The sequence below is a fragment of the Morchella sextelata genome (assembly GCF_020137385.1).
Source record: "Morchella sextelata strain SCLS chromosome Unknown scls_6, whole genome shotgun sequence".
Taxonomy (NCBI): Eukaryota; Fungi; Ascomycota; class Pezizomycetes; order Pezizales; family Morchellaceae; genus Morchella; species Morchella sextelata.
Window position 1 is genome coordinate 1,331,728 of NW_025408621.1, and position 27,709 is coordinate 1,359,436.

General features: G+C 46.1%; 8 protein-coding genes across 8 annotated transcripts; 4 read left to right on the forward strand and 4 right to left on the reverse strand.

Moving 5' to 3' along the window:
• Positions 1-374: 374 nt before the first annotated feature.
• H6S33_011476 (uncharacterized protein) lies at positions 375-4,552 on the reverse strand (the record flags this gene model as incomplete). The annotated part of the gene is made up of 9 exons (XM_044842842.1): positions 375-620; positions 681-1,792; positions 1,846-2,200; positions 2,256-2,496; positions 2,549-3,515; positions 3,580-3,915; positions 3,994-4,313; positions 4,417-4,466; positions 4,532-4,552. The coding sequence occupies 9 exons, from the start codon at positions 4,550-4,552 to the stop codon at positions 375-377; spliced, it is 3,648 nt and encodes a 1,215-aa protein (XP_044696244.1).
• Positions 4,553-5,554: 1,002 nt separating this feature from the next.
• On the reverse strand, positions 5,555-7,782 carry H6S33_011477 (uncharacterized protein; the record flags this gene model as incomplete). Its single annotated transcript, XM_044842843.1, has 5 exons — positions 5,555-6,464; positions 6,526-6,580; positions 6,645-6,683; positions 6,742-6,845; positions 6,920-7,782. 5 exons carry the CDS (start codon positions 7,780-7,782, stop codon positions 5,555-5,557), a joined length of 1,971 nt encoding a protein of 656 aa, XP_044696245.1.
• Positions 7,783-10,655: 2,873 nt separating this feature from the next.
• On the reverse strand, positions 10,656-11,672 carry H6S33_011478 (uncharacterized protein; the record flags this gene model as incomplete). Its single annotated transcript, XM_044842844.1, has 3 exons — positions 10,656-11,078; positions 11,143-11,394; positions 11,478-11,672. 3 exons carry the CDS (start codon positions 11,670-11,672, stop codon positions 10,656-10,658), a joined length of 870 nt encoding a protein of 289 aa, XP_044696246.1.
• A 1,317-nt stretch (positions 11,673-12,989) lies between these two features.
• H6S33_011479 (uncharacterized protein) lies at positions 12,990-13,667 on the forward strand (the record flags this gene model as incomplete). Its single annotated transcript, XM_044842845.1, has 4 exons — positions 12,990-13,000; positions 13,148-13,266; positions 13,383-13,478; positions 13,660-13,667. The coding sequence occupies 4 exons, from the start codon at positions 12,990-12,992 to the stop codon at positions 13,665-13,667; spliced, it is 234 nt and encodes a 77-aa protein (XP_044696247.1).
• A 1,057-nt stretch (positions 13,668-14,724) lies between these two features.
• On the forward strand, positions 14,725-16,699 carry H6S33_011480 (uncharacterized protein; the record flags this gene model as incomplete). Its single annotated transcript, XM_044842846.1, has 4 exons — positions 14,725-14,869; positions 14,939-15,016; positions 15,088-15,665; positions 15,722-16,699. The coding sequence occupies 4 exons, from the start codon at positions 14,725-14,727 to the stop codon at positions 16,697-16,699; spliced, it is 1,779 nt and encodes a 592-aa protein (XP_044696248.1).
• A 2,979-nt stretch (positions 16,700-19,678) lies between these two features.
• H6S33_011481 (uncharacterized protein) lies at positions 19,679-20,914 on the reverse strand (the record flags this gene model as incomplete). The annotated part of the gene is made up of 4 exons (XM_044842847.1): positions 19,679-19,852; positions 19,909-20,295; positions 20,366-20,691; positions 20,749-20,914. The coding sequence occupies 4 exons, from the start codon at positions 20,912-20,914 to the stop codon at positions 19,679-19,681; spliced, it is 1,053 nt and encodes a 350-aa protein (XP_044696249.1).
• A 1,852-nt stretch (positions 20,915-22,766) lies between these two features.
• Positions 22,767-23,883, forward strand: H6S33_011482 (uncharacterized protein; the record flags this gene model as incomplete). The annotated part of the gene is made up of 3 exons (XM_044842849.1): positions 22,767-22,963; positions 23,027-23,113; positions 23,640-23,883. The coding sequence occupies 3 exons, from the start codon at positions 22,767-22,769 to the stop codon at positions 23,881-23,883; spliced, it is 528 nt and encodes a 175-aa protein (XP_044696250.1).
• Positions 23,884-24,541: 658 nt separating this feature from the next.
• On the forward strand, positions 24,542-25,205 carry H6S33_011483 (uncharacterized protein; the record flags this gene model as incomplete). Its single annotated transcript, XM_044842850.1, has 1 exon — positions 24,542-25,205. A coding segment is annotated over one exon (664 nt), but the record flags the coding sequence as incomplete, so codon positions are not given.
• Between the last annotated feature and the right edge of the window lie 2,504 nt (positions 25,206-27,709).

Sequence of the window (27,709 nt, forward strand, 5' to 3'; positions counted from 1 at the left end):
TTTTGGAAGGAAATAGCAGGATGAAAAGTAGAAGATAGGTTTAGGGACCCACGTGGCCTCGGAACGGCTGATGCTAGATAAGAAATTTTGAGGTGGAGGCAGAAACATTACGGCGAATCGTAAACCATCAAAGGTACATGAATAGTCATGAAGAAACAAGAAACAAATAAAACACCAAATCGTCGACTATTACCACCAAGCACACACATGGAAATCCCCACCATCCATCCCGTTGCGTAGTTACTTCACCAGGAAGGGAGTGTGAATGAATACACAAGAAATCTCTTTTTTTGTTCCACCCCAACCATCACCTTCTAACACAACCATACATGGAATAAGCACACGAACACGTTTTCGTATCAAATAATAAAAATCTACTGTGCCATCAATCTCAAGCCAGAAGCCGGTGCACCAATCTCAGTGACTTGGCTGACCCTGCAAAGCTCTCCCTTATATCTTGGATGATACTTCGCTCCTGTAAATGGATCCTGCACAAATGGCTGGCCACTATATATGGGTGTAAAGGATGCAGCACAAATGTCAAACTCTGCAAACTGATCGTACTCAATTTCAACAGCGTCACTGCCGCTACGTTCGGATGCTGCTTTGATTTTGCGTGCCTATATGTATAATGGTCAGTTAAATGAATCATAGAATATCACTCGATGATAACTACTCACGTTTTCCGCGTTCTTCCCTTGGCTATTATTCGCCAGAATTCTCGAAGCAAAGTGAGCAGCCAAAACATGATTTTTCTTCTGGTAGGCAAGTTTCATCGCAGACATGAGGGCAATTTGTCGATGCGGTAGTTCAAGTATAGGCTTAGTAAAGTACGCAGCCAACTCGAGGTTGCGTTTGACCTGAGACTCATCGCTTGCGAGGCCCCTACGTTCCAGTTCAATTGACATGGCAATGATATATTCTGTCGCGGTCTGGATGATTTTTTTCGCATCCTCTACCTCAGACTTGGATTGCACCGTAGTCAGGAGTAAGGTGTGCAGAACGTTCCGGAAAATTTGTACGCCCTCCTCGAGATTATTCGCCTTCATGGCAGAAAAACCTTTTTGCAAATCGGAAGTGCGAATACTCTCAAGATCCCTAGGGATGATCGGCAAAATCTTCCGGGGATCGGTCTCATCCACAGTTCTTCGGACGTAATTGATTAAGGGAGGTAGGCCAGCGCTGGCCGGAAGGAAAGTTTTGCTTGCTTGATAGATCTCCAAGAATCTAGGCTTCAGCGGCTCGAAGTTGACAGCGCCTACCTGGCGGTTGAGAAGTTGCATTGCAGTCTCAAAAGATCCAGCAGCAACATGATCGGCCGCTATCGGGGAGTTCCTTGCCCATAACTCCGCCTCACTCATTCCAACACCTGCTATTTCGCTCTCGACATTGACAAACTCATCACCATGGTCCTCCAAGCCGAGGTCCTCGTCACCCATATCCCACCCACCGCCGTCTTCTTCAGTGTCGACATCCATCAAATTGCCACTGAATTTCTTGCTTTCGTCGGCCTCATCCTCAAACCCGAAACCATTTGCACCAGATGTCACAGGTTCGTCTTCAAGGGTCATGGATTCAACCTGACCCAAAAGGGCCTTTTCATAGAATGATTGTGAGGCAGCGCGTAGAGGCCAGTTCTTCTCGTGGGTAGAAACGATTGTCCTCGCAGGAGTAAGAGGTGCGCCAATTGCGGGGAGCTTAATTTGATCCTCAGTAAGACCGCTTGCTTCCAAAATAGCCTCGCATTCTTCTGTTAAGCCATGGGCTTTGGCCGTCACGTACGCAAGGGGGTCTATCCGACTTAAATAAGCATGCGAAGACAAGAGCCAATGATGAGAAACTTACATAAGTCAATCTCTTTGAACATTTGAATCCTAGTCTCCACGTCTCCAAGATAAATGGCGTTCTGAAACATGGAGGTATAATCACTTCGATGCTGGGCAATTTTTGCCATTCTGTTAAGCTTGTCCTTGTCCCCAGTTACGAGATACAAAAAGGATAGCTTATCGAAGCTCCGAAGCTTTTGATAAGCCATTTCGACGACTTGATGATTTCCCTGACTGAGTGCCTCGGCGCCAAGTCTTCCCCAGAGTTTTGGACGATCCAATTCCTTGGCCATTTCAACGGCAACTTCAAGGTTTCCACATTCGATCGCGAGCTCGAACCTTGTTTGAGGGTCTTGGACAAATTGCAGAGCAATCTAAGATTTATCAGTCTAACTCTTTCCATATGAGACACAGATTGAAATAAATTACCTCTGGATAACCCTTCTTTTGAAGGTATGAAATGATACTTTGGCCGACGAGATTAGAGTTTTTGATGATCTGTAGCATCTCATCGTAATTCCTCTTGACCAAGGCCATTTTGAACCGATACTCGGTCGGATCAATGGTAAGCACCTTTGGCTTTGCTTGTCGGTCAAGACAATACACACTCCTACCCTTGACCTTGGTAAGGTAAACAGTTTCATCCAGTGTGCGGATAATTCCATTATCACTGTTTATATTAGTCATTCGCAATCTTGGTATTCAAGGTGTATAAAACTTACCCGTTTAGAAGAGTATATTTGATGTGGTTTAAGGTAGAATAAAGCAGTACGCCAGCATCATCCCAAGTTGCACTCTTTATACGGATTGTCTCATGTAGCGAGGATACTTGCTCCAAGGTCTTTGTCACAATTGTGACATTGTGCTTCGAGAGAAGCGCTGCATGAAGACCATCGTTTGACCAAACAACATATTTTACACCCGCAACAGCTAACTCGGCGATTGTCTTTTTCTGCTGAATATCATAGAGAATGACAACTGCAGGAGAGCATAGGAGTAAGCAGCCAGTTCCACCGAAATAGATATCATTCACCGTTGTTGGTGTTTTGATCGACTTTGTTGTAGAATTTGACAAGTCCTTGATGTCGATCGTCTGTGTCGACGTATTGAAAACAGCAAACCTGTTACGAGCAACGAATACGGCGGAATTCCCTGTCCCGCGCCTGGTATCAGTAGGCTCCACAGCGCCAGAGGCATCCTTTGGCAAATTGATAAGCTCGTATGTCCCCCCATCTGCAGGAGATGTGACCAAGATTGCACGCTCAGCAGGGTTGTAGGACAACGTCCTTGGTGGTACCCAAGCAGATCCTAGTTTCTTTAAGGACAACATCGAAGGGCTCTCAGTGCTTGTATTGAAGTCGTAAGACCTGACATGCTTCTCCTTGTTGATGAAGAAAATTTGGTTTTGATGAACTGCATAAGCGGGTCGCTCCCGTTCCAACTTGAACACCATGACACCATTGTCATGACCTGCGGCAAAGAGATTGATTTCCGGATGAGCTGCAATAACCCAAAACCTGTCATTCTCCCTCTTGAAAGATTGAACAGATGTCCTCTTGTTCAGATCCCAGACACGGATAGTTTTGTCCTCTCCGACTGACAGAATTAAGTCCTGGTGGGGATGGAAAAGACATGCTGAGGAATTTTGAAAATGTCCCCTGCAAGTGTCTACCTCCCATGCCTTGGTTTCTACAAAGAGAAGCTGTTTAGCTCCCCAAACTCTCAGGTTCAATGATTTTGCCAAATCACTCACCACTCATCCTCCAAAGTTTGACGTTTCTATCGTCACCTGCAGAGATAATCAAAGGCAACGTAGGGTGGAAAGAGACCCAGTTAACACCCCGATCGTGGCCTTCTAAGACGAACTTTACTACTGCATCGGTATTTCCAAACATATCTGCTTGGTTGTTATTTGCACGAGCCATCTGGTCTTCAAAAGTCATTGAAGTTGGAGCCGAGTGTTTCTTCCGTAGACCTGAAATATCCCATACCCGAACGCTCTGATCCAAAGAAGCACTGACAACCAAATCTTCTTTGGGGTGAAATTGGGCACACATGGTGTAGTGATTGTGACCGGTCATGGTACAAACTGTTTGGAGAAAAAGTATCAATATTCAACATTGACACAGACACAATATCCCTCAAACACGCAAGATGGAGTCCATACTCAATGACCGATTCTGCCAATTCCATATGCGAATTGTTTGATCATCCGAGGATGACAAGATCCATGGTAGTTCGTGGTGGAAGAAGACCGTTCGAACGTAGTCCAAATGACCATTCAAGGTAAATAGGCAGCGGCGAGTCTGGTATGACCAAACTTTGATTTTGTAATCGTCACCCCCGGAAACAAATAGCGGCTGAGTGCGGTGAAAATCGATTCCCCGTACGGGACCGTCGTGCTCCTCAAATCTGTCTATCAGAGTTCCCATGCGGTAATCCCATAGCTGGATAGTCGAGGTGTGGAGTGAGACAAGAATCCATGGTCTATATGGAGGACAATTTGATACAAATTAGCAATCTACTGCTATTGCATCATAGTAATGATGAAAACTGAAGCTTAAATAGTAGGTGAGGAGTTCGAAGCTACCGTTTAGGATGGAAAGCGATGCCTTTAGCTCGTGATGATTTTGACTCGAACTATTCTATAGTTAGCGATTGAAGGCTCTCCGATAGCAAAGGTCAAAGTGGGGTGAAGGTCTCACCTTGGTAAGCATGGACTGCATCTTGAATTGAGATGCGGGGATCCAGGACTAGGAATTAGAAAGGGGTTGGGAAGGTCCAGGAAAAGAGAAGGAGACAAGCCGCGCAGAGTGATTGATAGGTATGTGCTCGAGCTGCGGGGGTCTGAGGAAGGAGGGTGTAGAGAAGAGGGGCAGAAACAACAGAGGGCGGGTGCGGCTGCGGCGGGAACGGCGGGGAAGGGAGAGGTGTTTAAGGGAAGCAGGGAGAATTCTGAGATGGGCGGCGGGATTTGGCTGGCGCTTTGGGTGTGTTTGAGGGTTCAATTCGCAAGAGTTGTCCTGAACTATGGCCAGGGTGTTCTCAAACCTGCGCCTAGGGAATTGTAACGGTTGTAGTCCTGATCACTCACATCAGCAAACCATTCCGCTTTTGGCTTGGCGTTTCAGCTACATGAGGCTCAAGCTGTCAGACACAGCCACTACAACGGCCATGATGTCGTCAACCAACCTACATGTATTCTTCCAAAATCGATCAATATTGAACAAAGCATAATTGGCATGCACCCAGCAGAGGAGTAGCGGTGAACAAAAACATTATCTTTAAAATAAGAAAAACCTTGAGGAGCTCGCCGACACCAACACCAAACACCTCCTGTTACGCCACATTTCTATTATTATGTAATATTGGTCTTGGCGTCATGTAACTACAGCGTACAAATGCCCTCTTTTAATTTAATTGCAGAACGACTGTGAACTATTTCTTTGGATTCCTCGCAGTGAAAGAAGGGTTCTATTAGAAGCTTACCTAGCTGCACGGGTATTCGCAGAATTAGCCCCTTTCGTTTCGCAAAGCCCTTCAAAGGGTCGATGCTCAATTCACGTCTTTTTTTTCAATAATGATAGCTTAATTAGCTATATATTCATTAAATTGATTTGTCTATAAATTTAAGAAAAAAAAAATGATACATCCGCGGGAATGAAATAACCAGTAAGAACAAGTTCTGACCCGAATATCTCACGTATAAAACTCCATCTTACCACACTTTACATCAACATCATGGCTGCCGCAATAGCAGCAATCATCTCGTAGGTCTTAAACTCAAGGTGAGAACCCGCAGCCTTCTTGATGCCCTCCTCCTCATGACGCTTTAACAATGAGTATAAATCCTCATCTAACTCCATCTCATCGAAATCCACATCTGCAATAACATTTGGGACCCCGGCTTCGATATCTCTCCTGGCCGTGTTTCCATTCGTGTTGGTATTGGTATTTGTATTTTGGTTTATGTTGGTATTTTGATTGTTGTTTCCATTACCTGGACCACCAATTTCACCATCGGAAGGACTGCCTGGAAGAACACCAGGACCATTGTCAAGGCCAACTTCTGGCCTGTCATCAGGAAGACCAATGCCATTCTGGTTTGTGTTAATGTTTTGGTTGTTGTTAGTGTTGGTATTGCTATTGACGTTGCCGTTGCCGCCTGGAAATCCGCCGTCGGGACGACCGTCACCACCACCTGGGAATCCGTCGCCAGGGCGTCCGCCGTCTGGGAAGCCATCACCGGGGCGTCCACCTTCAGGACGACCGCCGCCAGGGCGTCCGCCGTCTGGGAAGCCGTCACCGGGTCGTCCATCATCAGGACGGCCGCCATCGCCAGGGCGTCCGCCGTCTGGAAAGCCGTCACCGGGTCGCCCACCATCAGGACCACCGTTGCCATTCTGGTTTACGTTAGAATTTTGGTTGTTGTTGATGTTGGTATTACTATTGATATTGTTGTTTCCATTCCCCGGTCGTCCTGGAGGTGGATCATCAGGGACGGCCCCATTCGATGGGGGAGTGGCATTTGTAGCAATTGGTGGGACTGCTGAAACGAGAGGAAGAGGTATATTCGTTGCAATTGGCGGGAAGTCAAGGGGCGGGATTGGGAATGGCAAACTGCCGTCCTCGGGGTAGCTGTATGGATTTGCTTGTGAGACTCGAAACTCCCTCTGGATTTTGATAGGAATTAACTTACGCAGTAGTCCTGCTCACACAAATGGCATTGAACAAACTAGGGTCTGGTTGGTGGCCTATGTTTGGTTTACAGTGTAAGCCCTTATCAAGTAATACAAAACAATAGAAAGGGGAACTTACATCGACCTTCGGTACCGGTAGTAACCAAAGCATCAATACCTTTTCACGACATCAGCCTGATTTCTGCTCAAAGAGGATGACATAATTATAATCTTACAGCTTCCAATTGATCCTTTGCCGTTGTTGCAACGAACAATATATGGCGAAACCAAGTTACCAATATAGTAACAGAAGTTACCGTTTGCAATAGGGCACTGATAACTGATCAAAATATACTTGTTAATAACAACATGCTTTAACCATAGAAAAATAATGGACTTTATATATCCACTTACTCGGCCACAACTCCTGAAAATGGGGGGAGAGCGATAGTCCCGTCAATAGGTTCTGGAAGTGTTGGCAGAACAGCAGGCTCCGGAAACCTAGGTTGGACCTGCGGCGCACTAGGGGGAGAAACGACACGGTTAACAGTCTCTGGGGCTGTAGCCTCCGGAATAACAGCCTCTGTAGGCTCAACCTGTGGCTCACTGGGTGCAGAAACGGCGGGTACCTCCACAGCGATCACAGCGATGCTAGAAGCCGGAACGGGTATGTCACCCTCGACAATTCCAAGAGTGACGGTAGGTACAGGCAATTCTTCAGTAGCTTCGCTAGGGGCAGACGCTTGCGGTACAGCGGTTGCTTGGGGTGCACCAGAAACCTGGGGTACAGCAGAAGCTTCAGGTACAGCAGAAGCTTCAGGTACGGCAGAGACCTCAGGTACGGCAGAGGCTTCGGGTACACCAGAGGTTTCAGGCACACCAGAGGTTTCGGGTACACCAGAGATTTCAGGCACACCAGAGGCTTCGGGTACACCAGAGGCTTCGGGTACACCAGAGGCTTCGGATGCATCAGACGCCTGAGGTTCAGTAGAGGCTTCAGGTGCAGCAGAAACCAGAGGTTCGGCGGAGATTTCAGGTACAGCAGAGGCCTCAGGTCCGGTAGTGGATCCAAGCGCATCAGAAGCTTGGGGTACAACTAAAGCAACGGTGGATGAGGCTTGAAGGACAGAAACTTGCGGTACATTCGTAACACCGCTAGATGAGACTTGAGGTGCATCTTGAGTGAGCCCACTAGTTGTGGGGACTGGGGCGGCGGTATCTTGGGCTAGCCCAACAGCAGAGAGTACTAAAAGCTCAAATATAGGTACAAACATCATACTTAGGACGTTTATATTTGGGTGATCCAGTATTGTAGACAGAATTCGCGGGGAGCTTCTACAATGATGGCTCTTATATTACTCGATTTCAGGAAAAACCAACTATCAAAGGCGATACTATTTCTAGGAAAGATTTTATTCTCCTGCGATACGTGATATTTACGGAGGACATAAGATCTTAAGATCTGGAGCGGACTTGTCTCCAAGAGGTGTATTCCTACTCCGCAAATGAATACCTCGGACACATACTTGCTGTATGTATGAGCAGTAATAAAAAGAATTGGAGTCAAGCTTTAAAAATCTCATATTGGTCTTATTACGATCTGAGAGTTCTTTGATTTGGCGTGAGCCACAGGAGGTCAGCAGGTCAATCCCCGGAGCACCTGCTGTCGAAGATTATCGATTAGAACGAACTTCAGGTAGTGTTCTACATGGAGCCTTGGAGAAGATTATGGCCCTGTGCGCGGCATTGGGTTGTAGATAAAGGTGTTTTACTACGAATGGGCCAAATGAAAACAGATATGGCGTGCTACGACCCCGACGTGAAAGGAACGGTATGCTGAGGAGTGGCAAATTCTCGTTTTCTTCCTACTCGCCCTCCAGTATCCCAGAGGTTGAGATGGTCAAGTATGTGGGCACGTTATGATTTTTGTCACTAGGGCGGCCTTTTCACTCTAAGTTGAGCTCTAGGCCTCATACAAATTTCTATAGGCTCTACACAAATTAATCAGCACCACGGGTGAAACTTTTAAGCCCCCATTCTGCTTTATTCTCAGTACAGCTTCATCGGCAAAAGTGGTTGCAATTGTCGATACTAGTACACCTAAGCCACTAGGATACAGGTATCAATGATATATAATACCCCTTTTTGGACCTCTGGGTAACTCGGTTGGCATAATCAAGTAGATTAACTACGAATGCGGCCTTTGTGGCCAATCCGCCCTAGTTAAGATATTCCCAAGGAAAATAAGGGAAAATATCCCATGGAGAATTGCATCGAAACATTCGGCTCGACACATATCGATCGATCGTTCTTCGACTATATATAGCTACATGTATGTACATGATTTCTAGATCGATTGTCTAGAACATTTGGGTTGCTTCGAGTTTGTTTCGATACATAGACCACTTGTTTCTTCTTGAGATATGGCATTTCTTCCGACCAGAGTTACATGGAGCTCGACTCGATACTGAAGGTGGCAAGCTACATCAAAGCTACCGCCTCCATGCTAACTCATGTACTCGCCAAGCCTTCGCAGCTGGTTGTCGGACGTTGCGGTAACCTCTCTGTGCAGCTAACTGCATCTAAATAAGCGAGCAGCCTTAGCTTCTCGACTAGAGGTTAAGCGAGAGAGGTAATGACATAAACTCAAAATTTCCCCGGAGCTAGGAACATCGCTGGGTTACTTCCGTGCTACATACCACGAAACTTGTTGTTGGGGGTTCGAGATTTGTACAGAGAACGGGAGTTCTCTTGACTCTAGGGAGGCACCGGTTTAACTTACCAACAGTAGAGCATGCATGGGCTGCACCGGCTCAACCTGGTAGAAAACAAAGAGCTCGTGACAAGGGTAAGTTACACATCAGTTGGGTCTTTACGTACGATATTGGTCTTATCTTTGTTTCCCATGCTCGTGGCTTCGCTGAGCAATACCGAAAACTACATGTAGAGGAATGTAATTAAGACTAGTACTATGGTAGCTAGGAAGTAGCCTTGAAATCCGAAGTACAGGTTTGTGGTTTGGGATGATCCGGTACAAAGGATCTTGAGCGTATTTGAGACGTCCAAAGGTGCGCACAAATCTTAATTCTATGATAGTTCTCGGTAATAGACAATGATAATAATATACGGGAAAGGCCTTCGAAAGTCATGAACACAGGTAGGATGGTTTTATGGTGGTGTTGCCGGATCGTAAGTTTCAATGATTGACCTATCCGCGATGCTTAACGTTTAGTGAACAAAACGCAGAGAAACGGGTATGTACTTGCCCGCTTATAATTTCTTTTCTCTTCATCGGGTTGATACTATACTTCGCTTCGGCTTATTCGCCAATAGGGCATACCTAAACGGCTTGACCCCCAGTGGGTCCCGAAACTATCACCCCGCTCTTAACGAAGCGTTTCGACTCTTTAGGGCGTCACCCAAATTTGGGTCTTGCAGTGTGCGAGCTATCTATGAACATAACTTAAATAAGTGGCCTGTTCGCACCTTGGTTGAAACATAACTACTGGAGCTAAGTTGTCCGAGTGATAATTCATGATTCGACGACTTTTATCTCAAGCTGTGAATTGATGGATATGTATCTCTAGTAGTTGAATGGGGGATAGTCGGTTAAGAGGCATTGCATACCTTTATTCATCGATAAATCGTGACTAGAATTACCCACGGAGAGGCTTTAGTAGAGAACTAAGGCAAAGCCTATTTTACGAATATCTATGAGACAAATGTGTACACGTGTACAGAAAACTCTGTTTAGATATTGAAATGTGGATTTTCTTGTTCCCTCTCTGTTTAACGGCAGGTAACCTAGATAACTACGATCCTGTCATCTATATCTTAGAGTCGGATTTTCTCTTACCAATATACCATCAGGTTCCTCTCATGCATCGCTTTGCGATCGACTTTGATTGGTTTTTTCTAACTGGAACATCTACATATTTATCGGGTTAGATCAGTAACAAACAGATGCATTCCATGATTGCATGTAAAGATTTACGAGAACCGGTAGACACATGCTGCAAATAGATGATATTTCATTACTGGTGACCTCCAGGTCTTTCGAGGAGAGATACTTCTATCTACCATATATACATTCATCCTCAACTTGAGGAAGAGAAAGGAGGAGCAGACAAGCCTAGATTCATCTTTCGCCCTACTTCTCTCTAACACTCACGCCTGGGAAGCACCTTCTACGTATCCTCTCCTCATGCGAAACCAAGTTTTCATACTTCCTCACCGCTCTCACTAGTCCCGCCTCTCCCTCATCCCACTCTGCCGCCAGCACCAGATGGGTATACCCAAACACGGCAGCGTCGAAGTACCCGGGCTCCTTCGCACCAAAGAACCACTCATCCTCGCCTAGCACCGCCGACAGAGCCCAAATTGCGGATTCTGCATCAGCATAGATGTCGTCTGGGTTGATGATACCACCTGGGCGAGCCTTCAGAAGCTCCTGAGTCGCGGCGGCCTGCATCTGATGTGACAGGATCAGATTTACGGCGCTGACAGTGGTGGAGCGGTACTGCGGCGAGGTAATGGTGAGGAAGTTTGTGGGGGAGAGGTAGAGAGTGTGTAGCTTCGATTCTGTTTAGTGACATCTGACATGTCTATTGTAGGAGGAAGACGAAAGTTGAACCTACCCATGCATCTCGTATCTGCGAATTCAGCATCGCCAGAAATGCCTGCACCCGTGGTTGTTCCTTCTCGGGGATCTCATTTGGCGCACTCCCATTCTCGGCGGCCCACTTTCTCAGCGCACCCACAGATATCGTTTTAGTGGCCGAAGAAGGGGCCGCAGCAGCAGAGATGAGGAACGGTAGCGCGCCGGAGGGCGAGGCATGGTTGCTTGAGGGAACGATCCTACAATCGATCCCGCAGAGTTTCAGATATGTCTACAACCCAACAACAACTACAGCCTCAGATAACGGTATATATAACGATTGGGTTTCGGTTTCGGGTGGAGGTTTGTACCCACCTGCCACTTTAGACAGCTTGGGTTGAAGCTCGGTTTTCCAGCTGCTGCGTCTGCAGGAGTGGTGAAGACGTATAGCGACGGCCTGTCTTTGCTGGGTTGCAGATATCCCGATGGCAGAGGATCATCGGGGAGTATGAGGAGCGGAAAGGAGTCAAAGACTCGCTTTAGCATAGGGGGGATGTTGAATGGCGACATTTGAGGGAGGCTTTGAATTGGATGAGGTTTTTTTTTCTTTGCTACAGATCCTCTTTGAGGTGAAGGTTTGAAGAGCCGCATGACTAATCGCACTTGGATCATGAAATCTCACTCATGGTGCAGTGGTTATTGAATGGAATTCTCAATTAATTGCTTTTTTTTTATTACTCGGCTCAAGCTTCAATATATCGCATGACATGCCATGACCGTGAGAATATGCCCCTTAATATGTTTCTAAAGCGTCGGTTCCCGTTTTGCAACGCGATCTTACTGTGTGCACAATTAAAGTTTATCTCTCCAATTGATCTTGGTTGTACAATTGTGGCTATTAGGTACATGTATTGATCCTGGCCGCCGCCCTCCTTATCGCTCTGCCGAGAACAGCAAAAAAACGCACAACCCCTCTAGGCTACAATCGCCAACAACGCCATGAGGTTTCAAATGCTTAAAAAACGCCCGCTCTAGAGGTACCTGTCTACCGCCAAAACTCGAAAAATTGGCTATCTCCGTCCAGGGATTACCACTTGAGTGATTGGTTGAATGGCATCGATCTGCACCAGAAGTTTCCCGTACAAGTAATTTTGATCTAGCCAATTTTTCGAGTTATGGCGGTATATGGAGAAAATTCTCGGGGAATACAGTCCGCACGGTATTACCTATCTCACTACCCCACATCTCACCCACGTGGTCGAACGTTATTGTACCTCGGCATTAGTTGTCTAGAAGCTTTGATGTTTTTTGACTATGCCATACATGTACAGCCACTCTGCAAAAGTGTTCGTGATTCCGATTTCGAAGTGAGACATTTCTCCATAGGTAACCGTAGCGGAGCATCAAAAAAACTCCAAGAGAAGACTTTCCCAGTGATCAATGGCGCCCGGAATCAATGAAGAATAAGATCAATGACCTATCTTCTTTTATATATAGTCACCAACTATATTATATATTTTTCCTTATTTTGAATCTCAACATTAATAACATCAAGAATACGGGTGCGCCACACTGTGCACTGACATTAAAACTAAATCACGAACACTTTTGCTGAGTGGCTGTAGTTACATACTGTCGGCTTGAAAGCCCCCCCCCCCCCCCCCTGGCTTTACCTACTAGCATTTGATCTTGGTATGTACAACATATGTGTATTCTAACGGTGGGGCCAATCTTTCGCCAAAAACTCGAGGCTTAGAGTACAGCACGAGGATTAGAGTGCAGACACGAGGTATAGGGTATTTTGTGCTGCCAATGAAGGATTAAACTCTTGGTAGGCGAATGCTTAATCCGAGGCTCTGGATCTTCGAACGGGGTTCGTCCAATACGATGGTGATCAGGTAAGTTCTACGACCCCGCGCCAGCATTGTTCGGACGAAAACATAAATCTGTAATTGAATGATGAAGCAATTAGGTACACGATTCACCCCACGCATATGTACCCCTAAGATCTGTTCCACCTCCAACTCTAATCTTCTAGATTATAGTGTCGACCAAAATACTACTCTTCTGATCTCAATATCAAGCCATAGGGCCGATGGTGTTGACATCGCAAGGCTGAAACTGTGGTACCGCACCTGCATCCTCGAGTACATACTCGCAGCAGGTAACAAGTACCCGAAAATGCACGCCCTAATCTGCAATTTCCATTGGAGTAGAAGTCAAAAATACACCAAAAACTTGCAGCTGCATATTCGGGTACTTCATGCCTGTCGCGAGTAGAGTACCTATTCTGCTCCGTACCACACCTGCAAGCCACACCGGACGCATCTCCAGCATCGGAGGTGCGCGTTCATCCAATCAACGGCGACACAATAGGTATTCCGACTGACTTTCTTGACTGTCTTCCCCTATATTTTGTTTTACCCTTTTTCTCCTGCAACTGATGGGGGAAAAGCTAGTTCGTTTATGCTGGCACATAAGATACATGTACCGGCAATAAAAAGAGTAAGTGCGGTATGGAGTAAGGGAGGGGCTAACTTCTTTGGAAAAAAATCAGGTACATAACCCTGTAACTTTGAACGTTTGGCGTGTAGGGATGTGGATGGTTACATGTTGCGGGAGCGCCAGAGAGCAATCACCAAATTGGCGACCCCCAAAATAAAAACGCCTAACTTATAATTACTTTCCGCAGATCCAGCCCTTAAGAGGCAACTGATAGCTCCTACAATATCCAATTATGTATGTAGTTGATCTATTCAAGAGTCATAGGACGATAACCCAACTTTAATCTCCATTCTAGGGCTGTGCAGCCAAAGCCGTATGTAGTTGTGCAGATAACCTTTTCGGGGTCCAGGTTACACGGTGACACATCCCATAAACCACCATTTTAACCGAAACCCTTCTCCAATTAATAATTTAGCTAATCAATTAGCCCGAAGGATTTTTTGGTAGTTATGCGTACATACATGTGCCTGTAAGTGCTCGGGAAATTTGAAAATCAGCTACTTTACAGCACATTGGCTACATGCATGTAGCTATTTTTTGGCAGTATTTACTCCAGACTATTCATTGCACGTTTTTACAAAGAATATATGGTATTCTGAAGTAATTGTTGGTGAGTAACCTACTATCCGTGTATCGTGATTAATTTGATACTCCCCGTTTAATGCATTATTGTGATCGACCGCAGCCAGCCTAGTTGCACGATGCAAACCAGAAAACAAACGCCTGTCTGTAGAACTGTTGATTCGAGCATTGCCTCTTCATAATGTGCAATAGGTACTAGTATCTGGTAACCAAAGTCAGTACTCGAGTAGAATCAATGTACTTAGCCTTTTCATCTGTCGTGTCCCAACTATGTCGACCCCACACGGTATATACCGAGCCGTATACGACACACTACATAACCCAACTCTCTAGCCCCCTGGGGAAATTAAAAACAATTCTGCATGCAGCATGCAGGGAGGCGGGTGCCATGACTTTCAATCTGGGAACAATAAGAAGGCTCTCTGGGCCCGTATAAAGGAGATGTTTGGATAACCAAGTCGATGATATAATTGGCACCCTTCGGTCGACTTTTCACTTTTTATTTGATTGTTCGAATTTCAGTGATACAGCAAACATGGTGGTCATCAACAGATTCGCCATTTTCATGGTTACAATATCGATATCGCTACTCGATACCTCATTAGCTCGTTCCTTGGCGACTAAGCGACAGACAACAGCCACAGATCTTGAGGATCTTTGTAGTAGACGATGGAGCTCAAGTAATAGGTCTCCCTTGAGATAAAACGTTCAAAAGAATAAGTATATACTGACGTTCCTGATCCTTATAGCCACGGTTGTAGGCGATAGACTTTACATCAACGGCGGCCAAAACCTTGTCAACAGCTCTACCAAGGAGTACTCAAAATGCACGTCGTCTTAGCTCTAGGTCTCTTTGGGCTCACCAAATGTTTGTGACTATGCTAACTTTGTGGGATAGTTGGCAGCATCCAATACATCGACCTATCATCCTCCTGGAAAATCAATGCACCCCCACTAAACACCCGTTCTAAACCAGACGACGTCACCAATGTTAATGAGGCCTGTGCCTGGAGTGACGGAAATAGCTTCTTCCAGTATGGTGGCTGGCAAACAGAGATATCCCAGGAAACCTTCCGACTCTGGGAGCTTGATCCCAGCACCTCAGAAATATCGTGGAAGGAGGCCTCGACTGATAGCAGTGTGAATCGACTCGCATCAGGCGGATGCACCAATGCTCCAAAAATAAAAAGGTCTTATGCGTTTGGAGGGTTTCAGGACCAGGCAACCACAAGTGATCCCTGGTATTATAAGCTAGGGAAGATACAGGGCGCCCCTGGAAGGCCCGATCTTATTGAGTTTGACTGGGAGACAAAAGTTACGCGAAATGTGACTTATGAGAATAAGTCTGATAAAAATCTGACTGTTGTGGATGACTCGTTGGTATATGTACCGGTCGGGGAATCGGGAATTCTGGTCCCAATTAGTGGGCGACCAACCCTTCACACCACTTCCGCTACCGCTACCTATGAGAATATGGTAATATTGATTCGTCTTTACCCTGATATTACATCGGCTAATGCAGGGATCATCAGGCAAGCTTTGCTGAAATTCAATTCTTCGATATTGCCTCATCAACTTGGTACTCCCAGGCTGCCGTAGGCACTAATTCACAGGGAGATATCCCAAGCAATCGAGTGGAAGCTTGTTCAGTGGTTCAAGCCGCCCCCGACAAGTCCTCTTTCAACATCTACATATTTGGCGGATCCATCGCCGACCAAGGGTCGCAATCATACAATGATCTCTGGATACTGTCGTTGCCCTCGTTCAAATGGATCAAGGTCTACAACACCGCCGATTCAGATGATGCTATCGCCGGTGCGCGCACATCCCATTCATGTCAGATTATCGGCAATAGACAAATGGCGGTAATTGGTGGCGCATTCAGCTCTTCTGCAATATCGCAATGCCAGACATCCCCGTTGTTCGTCTTTGATACTTCCAGTTTATCTTGGAAATCCGAATTCAACTCATCTGAGGCTACATATGTTTTGCCCAAGGCCATTACAGATGTGATCGGCGGTGATGAGAGCGGGAACCCAGATAAGGACAAGAACAAGCCTAGCGCCTGGACCAATCCAGCCATTGAGAAGATATTCTTCACTAGTGATGGTGTGTCAACGACAAGTCAAGATAGTCCAGCGTCATCGTCCTCATCGTCCTCATCGTCCTCATCATCCTCATCATCAGGCACATCGGATTCGGCATCTTCGTCGGGATCTTCTGGTGAAACCAAATCCTCGACGCCTGCTGTAGTGGGTGGTGTTGTCGGTGGATTGCTTGCCCTATCAGCCGGAGCAATCGGCTTCTTATTCATGCGCCGACGTCGCCGCCAAAATGAACAAGTCCAGATCGACCCCCCAATGACTCCTGTTCATATACAGGAACTCGGCGCGGGAGGTGAATTGCACGAACTGGGGGGAAGAGATAACAAAATAGAATATGGTCCTGGTACCTTCTTAAGAAGCACTGAGAATCTACCGCCGCCAATAGAGAGAGCTGAGATGCCATAATCGAGGGCATAAAGTCCAGATCTCCCTCGGGTTTCAAAAATCTGGTGTCCAAATTATCTTTTCATCTGCTTGCCGTTTTTTTTTTTAATTATGTTTTTACTTAAAATATGTATATGTAATTCTAGGGCGGGTTGTACGTTGGGGGCGTATGGAAAGAATTGTAATTTTCTATTATGTTTGTGATGAGCTGAGGCTTTCTGTATTCTACACGATTGATCAATTGATGAAACGATAGTTCAGGCTACTCGTGTGAACAACGAACAAGGTCCTGGACCTCCCAAAAACAATAAATAAGTTACCAACCAACTTGTCAGGTCCCAGACCTCAGCCGCCAGTGCGCCCACGGTAGACCACTTAGGTCCAGTAGGTAATTGTTGCTGTTCACGAGGCCTGATAGAAAGATTCTTTGGGTAGTACTACGAGCAATCATCAGTACAGAAGACTGTAGTCGAGATAGGGTATGATGGGGTCGATACAAGTTGAATGAGAGAAGACATTAAGATGATTATGTGCCAATATAATTCGATTCCTAAATATATCCTTTGCTTGATATCTAAACTGGAGCTGCGCTGCGCTTAGCAACGCCCTGAAGCCCACGGTTCATAGGTACTCCTACTCTACAAGAGCTCCTTTCTCGCACTTGTAGCCTAGTTTAACTTCAGTTTCGCCGTAACTCCTGCAAAGTAAATTAACGCCTTCCTTTCCCTAATTTCAAAAGGCAATCGACAAAATTAAAAAGTCAAGCCAGCAGAATTCTTTATTTGATACAGGGAAATATATATATATGCTTTGTTAGGTCATATTCTTCATGTGAAGTTGTCTAGAAACCTTCCGAATTGGGAACGGATAACTGCTTGACGGTCAAGTCTCTACATTCAAGCTTGAGCTGCTCAGCACGATGATGACTCAAGAATAACTAAGCAAATGCTAAGCGACTATGCTCGCTTAACCCTGAAGTAAACTTCAGGGCATTGGAAAATTATGACACCCAAATCAAGGGACGAGTGATAATCCATGCTCCCAGAATCCAAAGCGAATGAGGCTGAGTGTGGGAAGCACTTAGTTATCAAGCGCTATGAACGCCACGTGGCTACATGTAGAGTACTGATAATACTTACAACGTAGGTACATACATGCATAATTAGTAACACCAATCAAAAGCTTACACTTGAAAACATTTCATTGTATTGAAGGGAATGTCGTTGTACTTATAGCAATTGTATAGGATACAGGGGCATGTACTCACTTACATACTTAAGCATAAGCTCCCCCATATAACCCGAGATATAGTGATATTACTATGATCTTGACCCATTATCTGCCGTGATCTCGACCTCCTGCAGGTTTACTATATCCTGTCCCTTCATCCCACATTATGCACGTGACGTGAAACGTACGGGTACCTTTCTATGATATAATCTTAAGGGCAGTTTCAGCTCGACCGGTCAATTCGCTGAGCGAATTACTCACCATGCAATGCCAATATATCTTTATGGGAGACTGCCTCAAATCAATACAATATCTCCACGATATATAAACATCTGAAGGGGTTTCGTTATGCAGCCAAACGTTGTTTCCGTCCCGTACTTGTTAGGATTTGAAATAGTCCGAATATATAGAGTATCTATGGGTTCAGTATAACCAATAGAACTAAGTAGCCAAGTGATAACTAATCTCTCGAGGCAAAAATCCCGACAGCAAATCATTACCCGAATTGTAGTGTTCAATTGCGGCTCGGGGGGGGGATCTCCCAAGCCCCCCAAACGCCCCCAAACGCCCTCAAACCCCTCCAAACCCCTCCAAACTCGCGTCACGATCCATCACTAACTAGCTCTCGGGTTGACAAATGTGAAGACCAGATCACCCCCACTCATGCAAAACTTGAGATACTTGCCACATCCTACATACTCAGAGATAAGTCCGGGAAAGTTTTACCAACCAATTTGTTATTGCATCGAGATAACCCGGCCGGACGATCCCACCCCCGTGTTCAAGAAGCGGGGCTCGATTGGATTCGATGGCGAAGTAACGATAAAGTATATCCGGGTCAACATATTAAAGACTCGATGATGAGAGTATTTCTATGTAAAAAGCAGCTGGAAACGAGTGTCAGAAATAAAAGATGAGCGATAACAGCGGATTCGACAAAAAGACAATAGATGAGAACTTACCTCACAAAACTAAGTACTTGTACCAAAGGCAGTAACGCCATACCCGCTGTTTTAGCAGTGCTGATACCCGATAAGACGGTGTACAGCACATAAGAAGCCCCGCATCTGATATCATTAAACGTTTAAACACCGACTGGCTAGGATGGCTAAAAGCAAATCAGACCGCGACGTTGCAACGTTGCCGGCAAGCAAGAGTCGGCCACTGCTCGAAAAGGCCACTGCTCGCCAATATTCTTGGTCAGTAGAGTGCCTGCAGCTTTAAGGATCATGTACATAGTTAGCTTGGATACATACATTTTCACATGTATCTCTCTAGCTCTCGCTTTTCGTCTGTTCGTTCGTTTGCTGGCAGCCGATGCATACATTCCTAAAACACAAAACACCTCACCATTCCGTCCTTGCATATGTACCTCGTACACATACCCGGTAATTTAGCTACATGTAGTCGGTCAGTTGTTGATATCATTCACATTTTCATTCAAACTATGAATGTCGAAGCGCAAAGGTTGTAGATATGAATGAATGATTCACTATTTTTTTCCTAGTTCCAATCCTTCCTTTTCCCAAGGTAGATTCATGGTGTACTTCATAAGCACATAAACTCGGACAGTACAATAAAAATGAAACCCAATACGCCAGAATCCCATACCAGGAACAGGTAACTAAAATGAAATACAAAAATTCGCATCGTGAGAGGTCGTCTAATTCTACCTCGCCAAGGTCTTGAAGGTTGTAAAAAAAACACAAGGGCATATCGCTAAACCTCTTGAAAAGAATATATCGATCTCTATGTGATCCCACTGTAGATTTACTGGGCGGTGGCTGGCTCAGCACTTGATGAAGCAGCAGAATCCTTGGCTGTAGGCTCCTTGACGGAAAATGTCTCGGGCCAGAGATGTAGCTTGTCCTCTTTCGAAGCATTTCGGACAAAGCGAGGTACCGCCTTCTTCTTGATGGCTTTTCTCCAAAAGTTGGCGCGAGGCTTGGATTCAACGTTAGAAAAAGGTTACTCAAGTCTTTAGAGATCATTGTACTCACGTTGTACTGGACAGGTTTTCCATAACCTTTGGTAACCTTCTGGTCCTCCCGGGTGATGTTGATAATCTCCTTCTGAATATCGGCAAAGGTATCAAAAGCAATATACGGGATCTTATTTTCCCTGCAGTATTCCTCGAGTCTCAATCCTTTTCTAGCAAAAAGGACGTCTGCTTCACGGGCCGCTGCAAGATCTGAAACGCCATCTCCGACAAAGATAATTAGAGGGCATGACCCGTCCTCACTTTCTGAGGAGGCGATAGTTCGGTATTCCTGGATGGAAGCTGCTTTATCGTGACCGAGTGGGGTATCATGGCGCCAAACTGGCTTCCACTGTGATCCATCTGCACTGATTGTGGCGTCATTGGCAATAATATCGATAAATTTCGACTAAGGGGGGAAACAAGGGTTAGCTCGACTAGCCGGATGCAACAGTAGGAAATGATGGGTAGGAGCTTACCTGTTTCTTTCCCAGGAACTCATCGAGAACGCGGCGAAGGATTGGCTTCAAGCCGGCAGAAATGACGTTGAATGGGATGTTATTCTTGATGCAAAAGTCGTGGAACTCGAGGAACGCAGGGTCGATCTCCAGAGCTCCCTTCATGACCTCGAAGCCGTCGTCGAACGGAACGTTCAAACTTCCCCACATCTCCTCGGAAACCTCACGGAATGACCTTACACCATTCTTGATCTCCTCGTCCAACTCCTCTCTCCTCTGGGCACCACAGCCGTGGGCATCAAACAAGATATGTCCAGTGTCTTGCATGAAAATAGTGCCATCGAAATCTAGAAAGCTCGTTAACAAACATTCTCTAGCACAGGTTCTCGTTCAAAACAACACACCTGAGAAGATGATAATGTCTCTCTTCGGTCCAAGATCACCATCTGCATATTCCAAGCTCTTTGTCGGCACTCTAAGGTCCTGGACCTTGATCTCTCCGGTATGGGGCTTGGCCCTTTCAAGCTCGGGGGCATTGATTGGCTGGGTGTTTACTACAGCAGGTGCCATATTGATTTTCTTTAGGTGATAGGTGGCTAAAGTTTATAAGGGAAGACTCAGGTACTCGAATAATGAGTTAGGCGAGAAGTAGAGAGATAAGGGTGAGGTGGCTAATAAAGTTTACAGATCTTACAACCCGTAGACTAAAAGATGAATGGGTAAAGGTTGAGAGGTGACAGTAATGGGGGCGGGCGGGGGTTTTTATATCACCATTGTCTGAGTCCCGGTTTTGTAAAATACGTACAATTATTAGTGGATCATGGCCATCGTAGCTACATGCTGATATGGGAACCCTTTCAACACCACCCCGCCTCCCAGAACAGCAAAGCAAAACCCTGCAACATATCGGGTGGAGCCAACGATAACTACACCACATGTATGTACCATGTACCCCCTCTAAGATGCATTGGAAGCCCGCAGAAAATCGCACGAAACAGAAAGCACTAATTCTAACCCCTTCCTCGTGTATCTGTACCGGCAATTCCTTAAATGCAAAATGACGATACAAATTGGCCAGACCCTCAAAGCATACTAGCCAAGTTCCGTTGGACCCTGGAAAACTGAGGGTTTAACCTATTCTGTATGGAGCCGGTGGAGCTAGGATATGAATTCGTATCATTTTTTTTCTGCTTCATCCTGCACGATATCGATGGCAACCTGAGATCTTTAATACATGCATGTAGCATCCAATGACACTTGTTCTCCGCTTGCCGTCTTGCCGTCTGCCAGATGAAATACAATTGGGGTATGAATAAAGTGTGGATTGCTTTCGGTGGTGTTGCTGTGCTTAGGTATCAAGGCACTCAATTATCTAGAAAAAGCAACACGTCGTTGCCACGGTTAGAAACTCTACTGTACTCTACTCGTAAATTCATGACGTTTCCGAACACGACTGCTATTGCATACCATATAAAAAAGCGCCAAATCCACCTTTTCGTATGTCATGCAATATTGGTCGTGTTCGGAAACGCTATGACGTTACGAGTAGTTTGCACTTGCATCCGAGTGTATTTTTCGGCACCGTCGCCACTAATTCTTACTCCAGCCCTATCTGAACATCCTAAGCAGTTGATAGTCTTAGCCCAACGTCAGAAATCGCTCGTCAACTTATCCCAGCTATTGGCAACTTATGTTATTATATAGTGAACATGCCGCGGGGTCGCAGCAAAAAAAAAAAAAGAAAAGAAAAGAAATGAGCCGGACTTTGCATAAATAAATATTGCAAGCGTCTCCGGAAGAATCAAATTGTTTCAAAGGGAAAAAAACCGTGCCTGGAAAGGCTCATAAAAGACCGATGGCAGGCAGATAAAAAGATCCAACTATAATCTTCCCTGATTGCTCATAGATACATATCAATCCATCTCGGTTGGTTTGATACGGAACGAGCAAAAAGAGTGGACATCTTGCTGATCAGCCGTCGTCGGTACAATCGTCAAAGTTCCCTATCGATTGGGAAAAGCTACCCTGTCAGAAAAAAAGAGGCTGTGTCAGATATAATCCTCATCTTTTACACCTAAAATGCCGCATCAGCAAATAAAGAGATCCTCGACTCGCTAAGCGCGAACACACAATATAGAGTGATTCCCTGCAGTTATGTATGAGGGTTTTCTCTATAACGAATATACCTTTGTACAATCGTGAAATCCAGTTTGTGAAAGGGGCTGAGAAGGCTAGTGTATCTTGAAGAGGGTAATAACTCTGGTGATATTTGCCGCGGGATAGCGGAGGACGTTGAGTATTTTGAAGAACCTGTGTTCCGGCACGTCCCGTTAATTCGCAGATCAGATTCTGATTGAGCTTGGTATCTTATCGGGGCCGGTCTGGCGCACGCCAACACCGAACGGGCTGAAGCGCCCCTGAAATGGTGCCAAGGTGCCGCCTGCAGGGAGTAGCTAGCGTGGTTTCAGTGACGTACATCTATGACGTCAAACCGTTCTTCGGCAGGCATCCGCACGTGGAGACACTGGGCTACCACCTTTTCGAAAACTTCACAAAAAAGACATCGTCACTATGCACATTCCTGCTGGAGAGCGTTGAAGCCGAACGATCACTGCACTGGTACGTCTTCCATACAAACCGAGGCTGTACTAGACAACTGACCTGGAAATGTCGAAGTACAAGCTCCTCAGGCAAGCTTCTCTTGCAAGAATTAAGACCTGCTACATGGTCATCAATGTACCATGACAGTGGCCAAGGAAGGGAACGCATGTATGCAAGTACATACTCACTCCGGGTACTTACCGGGTGACTATTACATACTAAGGGGGTATTCATGGGAGTGCATTACGAAGACAGAGGAAGACAGAATTTTAAATTATGTTGTCGTATACTGCACCCAATCCCAAGCTTAGGTAGAGTAACTTTATGTAGGGTGAAGCTTAAGTTTAGAAATCAGTAATCGTCTTCCCTCGATGATCACCTAAGCTCGCCCTCTACGGATCAATTCACTCAGGGATCTTGACAGGTACATTAAACATCCACCAGGATGTGAGAATGAAAATCGGTAACCATGTTCACCGGGACCTTTTCCGCAGATCCGATTTAGCCTCGGTCCCAGGCTCAGGTGGTGTGATTTATTTCGTGTGGCTGATAATGCCCGCTAGTCCTATTTTGACATCAAATTTCTATCACCACTTCTGAGCCTGGTGAATTTGCTGCCATGCCTACACCGTATATTTTTTACCCCCCAAAACCTCCTCCAAAATGACTGGATCGCGCTGAATATACAGCGCAGCCAAATCCCCGCTGTACCCAGCTCGCTGCGCACCCAAATCACCCAATTTGTCGTGCGAGCAATACCCCGCGCACTGCGCGAGCCACCACCCGCGCAGCGCAGGCAACCCATCCGCGCAGCGCAGGCAACCCATCCGCGCAGCGCAAGCAACCATCCGCGCAGCCAAATCCCCACTGCACCCAGCTCGCTGCGCACCCAAATCACCACTGCACCCAGCTCGCTGCGCACCCAAATCACCGAGTAAGTCGCCTAGGTGGCCTACATATATGCCAGCCCGACGTTCAGTACGGAGGGCCGCCTCCGGGCGCCCATTCATTCCTTCGCACTATCCTATATCCGCCAGCTCAACCACTCAACAGTCACCTATGCACAGTAATTATACCTCGTGTAACGGCAGCTAGACGGGTTGGCTATGTGAGTTGTTTGGGTATAAGGGAGAAGGATAATGTAGTGTGGTTGGGTTTAGTAAAGCGGGTTTCTATTATGTTCTTTCTGTTTCTGTTACGCGAGGGTATGAGTCAGCATTGGGATAGGGTATGGATATATAAGGGGGGGCGTTGTCTCGTGATTTCTTGTTTCTCTTTCTTTCTCTTTTCTCTTTATGCAACCTCTGTTCTTTACAGTCACGAATACTATTTGGTTCGCGCTACGTCATAGGGTTTACCCGGTATACTAGACCAGGTATAACCATCCATAGTCCATAGTCCACAGTCCCCGTCCTTGCCTTAGGTGTACCCTTCGGCCCCATAGTCCATAGTCCACGAACCTCCTTACCTCTACGTCTTCGCCTCGGTTGTATTCCTTGGCTTCATAGTTCCTACGTCCATAGTCCCCGTTAGACTTAGGTTGCATCCCTACAGCCAACCGATACAACACCACCTTGCTTAGCTCTGGTCGTGACTATGTCCGACACCACTCAGGATACGCTGTTGCAGCGTCTTTCAGAATTTCTGATTACCTATGGTCCCCTCCCAGCCGATATAGACTTCGGCGAAGAACTTACGGAGGCTCATGGTCTTATTGCTGAGTGTTTGGAGGCTCTCACCAAGCCTCTTGAAACCCCCGCGCCACTAGAACCCGTTATCGATACGGCTCAGGAAGAGGTCATTGCCGGCCTCACCACAGAACTAGAAGCAGCCAACGAAAAGGCTGCAGATTTTTGGCAAACCTTGTGCGATAACCAGGAAGATTCTACCGAGATCATCCGAGGTCGCGACGAGGTTATTGTTGCTTTGAAGATTGAGCTGGAGGAATCGAAAGCTGAAGAAGAAGAGCTTCGGTTCCGTCTGGCACTACACCAGGAAAGTCTCGCCATTGCCGACGAGAACCTCGCTGATGTTGAAGATGAGGTTCTTTATATCACCTCTGTTGCAAAGGCCTGGGAGGCCCAAGCCAATGCCACTATCGCTGACCTTCGTTCTCGTATCTCTGTTTCCACCGCTACAGTTAAATCTCGCCATGTCTCCAAACCTCGTTACCTGGCTCCTCGCGCCAAAGATCCCCGTTCCATTAGCAATTGGCGAGAAAGGCCACTTGAAAATGGATCCCCAAAGCCGGCGTTAAAAGGTCAGCCCCTTTGGTAAAAAATGGCAAACCAAAGGGGCCAGCCCCGCCACCTGTTTCTGTTCTCCCTGTTGCCGCTGTGTCTGAGAATAAGATGTCCGAAGACTCTCTTGTTGTTACCTGCTCGGTCTCTCAGAATCCCGACTCTTTCATTCCCACCTATGCCCTTATTGATACCGGAGCCTCTGGATACGCTTTTATTGACGAATCTTTTGTACGCCACAATAATCTTACAATGACCCGCCTTAAAGTACCTCGTCAGGTAGATGTTATGGATGGAAGGCCTATTGAATCAGGACAGATCACCCATATTGTCAATGTGTCGCTGGATATTCATGGTCACCGAGAAATTGCCTCATGTTTCGTTACAAAGTTGGGACATTATCCGATCGTGATGGGAATACCGTGGATGCGACGTCACGATGTCACCATTCGGCCAAAGGATAATCTACTTATTTTTGATTCTCGGAACTGTCTTAAACACTGTTCACTCAGTGGAACGACAGTCACTGTCCATGGAATATCGATCCCTCTACCGGAACATCATACTGTTGTCGTTTCAGCAGTTGAGAAATCCACCGTCGACGTCAAGCAACTAGTACCAAAGGAGTTCCACCATCGTCTCCATATGTTTCAAGAATATGATGCCTCAGCCCTTCCACCTCATCGACCGTCCCATGATATTGAGATAATATTGAAGGAAGGTAAACGACCTCCCCATGGACCGATATATGGCCTCTCCCAAACCGAACTAAAAGCACTACGGGAATACCTTGATGAAAACCTACCTAAGGGATTTATTCGGGCCAGTGAGTCGCCAGCGGGAGCACCCATACTGTTCGTAAAGAAAAGTGATGGGACTCTCCGGCTCTGTGTGGATTATCGAGGTCTCAATGCAATCACGGTTAAAAATCGATATCCGTTACCATTGTTAAAGGAAACCCTGGCCAAATTATCAAGAGCGCAATACTACACCAAGCTGGATCTACGTTGGGGATATAACCAAATCAGGGTAGCCGAGGGAGACGAATGGAAGACGGCGTTCAGGACTCGTTATGGACATTTCGAGTATACTGTAATGCCGTTTGGATTAGCGAATGCCCCTGCCACATTTCAACACTGGATCAATGATATTCTACGTCCTTACCTCGATCAATTTGTAACGGCATATCTCGATGATATCCTGATCTATTCGGAGACTCTGTCGGAGCACAAAGAGCATATTCAGAAGGTTCTGAGGGTACTTGATGAGAATCATGTTCACCTTAAACCTGAGAAATGCGAGTTTATGGTTCAGGAAACAAAGTATCTCGGCCTGATTCTCACCCCGGATGGGAATCGAATGGATCCGAAGAAAGTTGTCGATGTTTTGGAGTGGTCTATACCAAGGAACCTTCATGATGTTCAGGTATTTTTGGGATTTGCTAATTTCTATCGACGGTTTATCCTAGGATACTCAAAGATTGTTGCTCCACTTACGGCTTTGACGAAGAAAAATGTTAAGTTCGAATGGACGGATGAAAGGGAGGAAGCATTCCAGACATTGAAAAAGATGTTTACAACGGCACCCATACTAGCGCACTTTGATCCGAATCGGAAAATCGTAGTAGAAACCGATGCATCCGACTATGTTTCTGCTGCAATCCTGTCCCAACGTGATGATGAAGGAATTTTACATCCAGTTGCTTTCTTCTCAAAGAAGCATTCCCCTGCGGAATGCAACTACGAAATCTATGACAAAGAACTTCTGGCAATTGTACGATGTTTTGAGGAGTGGCGACATCATTTGGAAGGGGCACAATTTCCAATCGAAGTCCTCAGCGATCATAGGAACCTCGAATATTTCATGTCAACAAAGCTATTAAACCGTCGACAAGCCCGTTGGTCGGAATTTCTTTCACGTTTTGATTTCGTCATTCAATTTAGACCAGGGAAACAAGGGGCAAAGCCGGATGCATTGACTAGGAGGTCGGGTGACCTACCTAAGGAGGGGGATGAACGGTTGATGCATCAAAGCCAGGTGGTTTTGAAGCGAAAAAATTTGGATTTAAAGCTAAGTTTGTTCGCGGGTTCTTTTTCAAATGAATCCGCTGAAGGAATGTCCACTGTAGAAGAGTTGTTTTTAAATGCTTACCAAGTTGACAGTTTCCCGAACAAAGTACTCGCGATGCTTCGGAACGGCATCCGTCACTCGAATAAGATCTCGCTTGCCGAATGTACGGAAGACAACAACGGTCGGCTACTTTACCGTGGCGCACTCTATGTACCCGACGACAATGATCTTCGGCTAAGACTTCTAAAAGAGTATCATGACAAACCATCGGCAGGTCATCCAGGCAGAGCGAAGACTTTGGAACTCCTGAATCGGGAGTATTACTGGCCACAAATGCGGAAGTATGTCGATCAGTATGTTCGGAATTGCAATGTGTGTGCCCGTAGCAAGGCACCACGCAATGCACCCTATGGAGTACTCCGGCCGATGCCAATACCCGATGGACCATGGACGG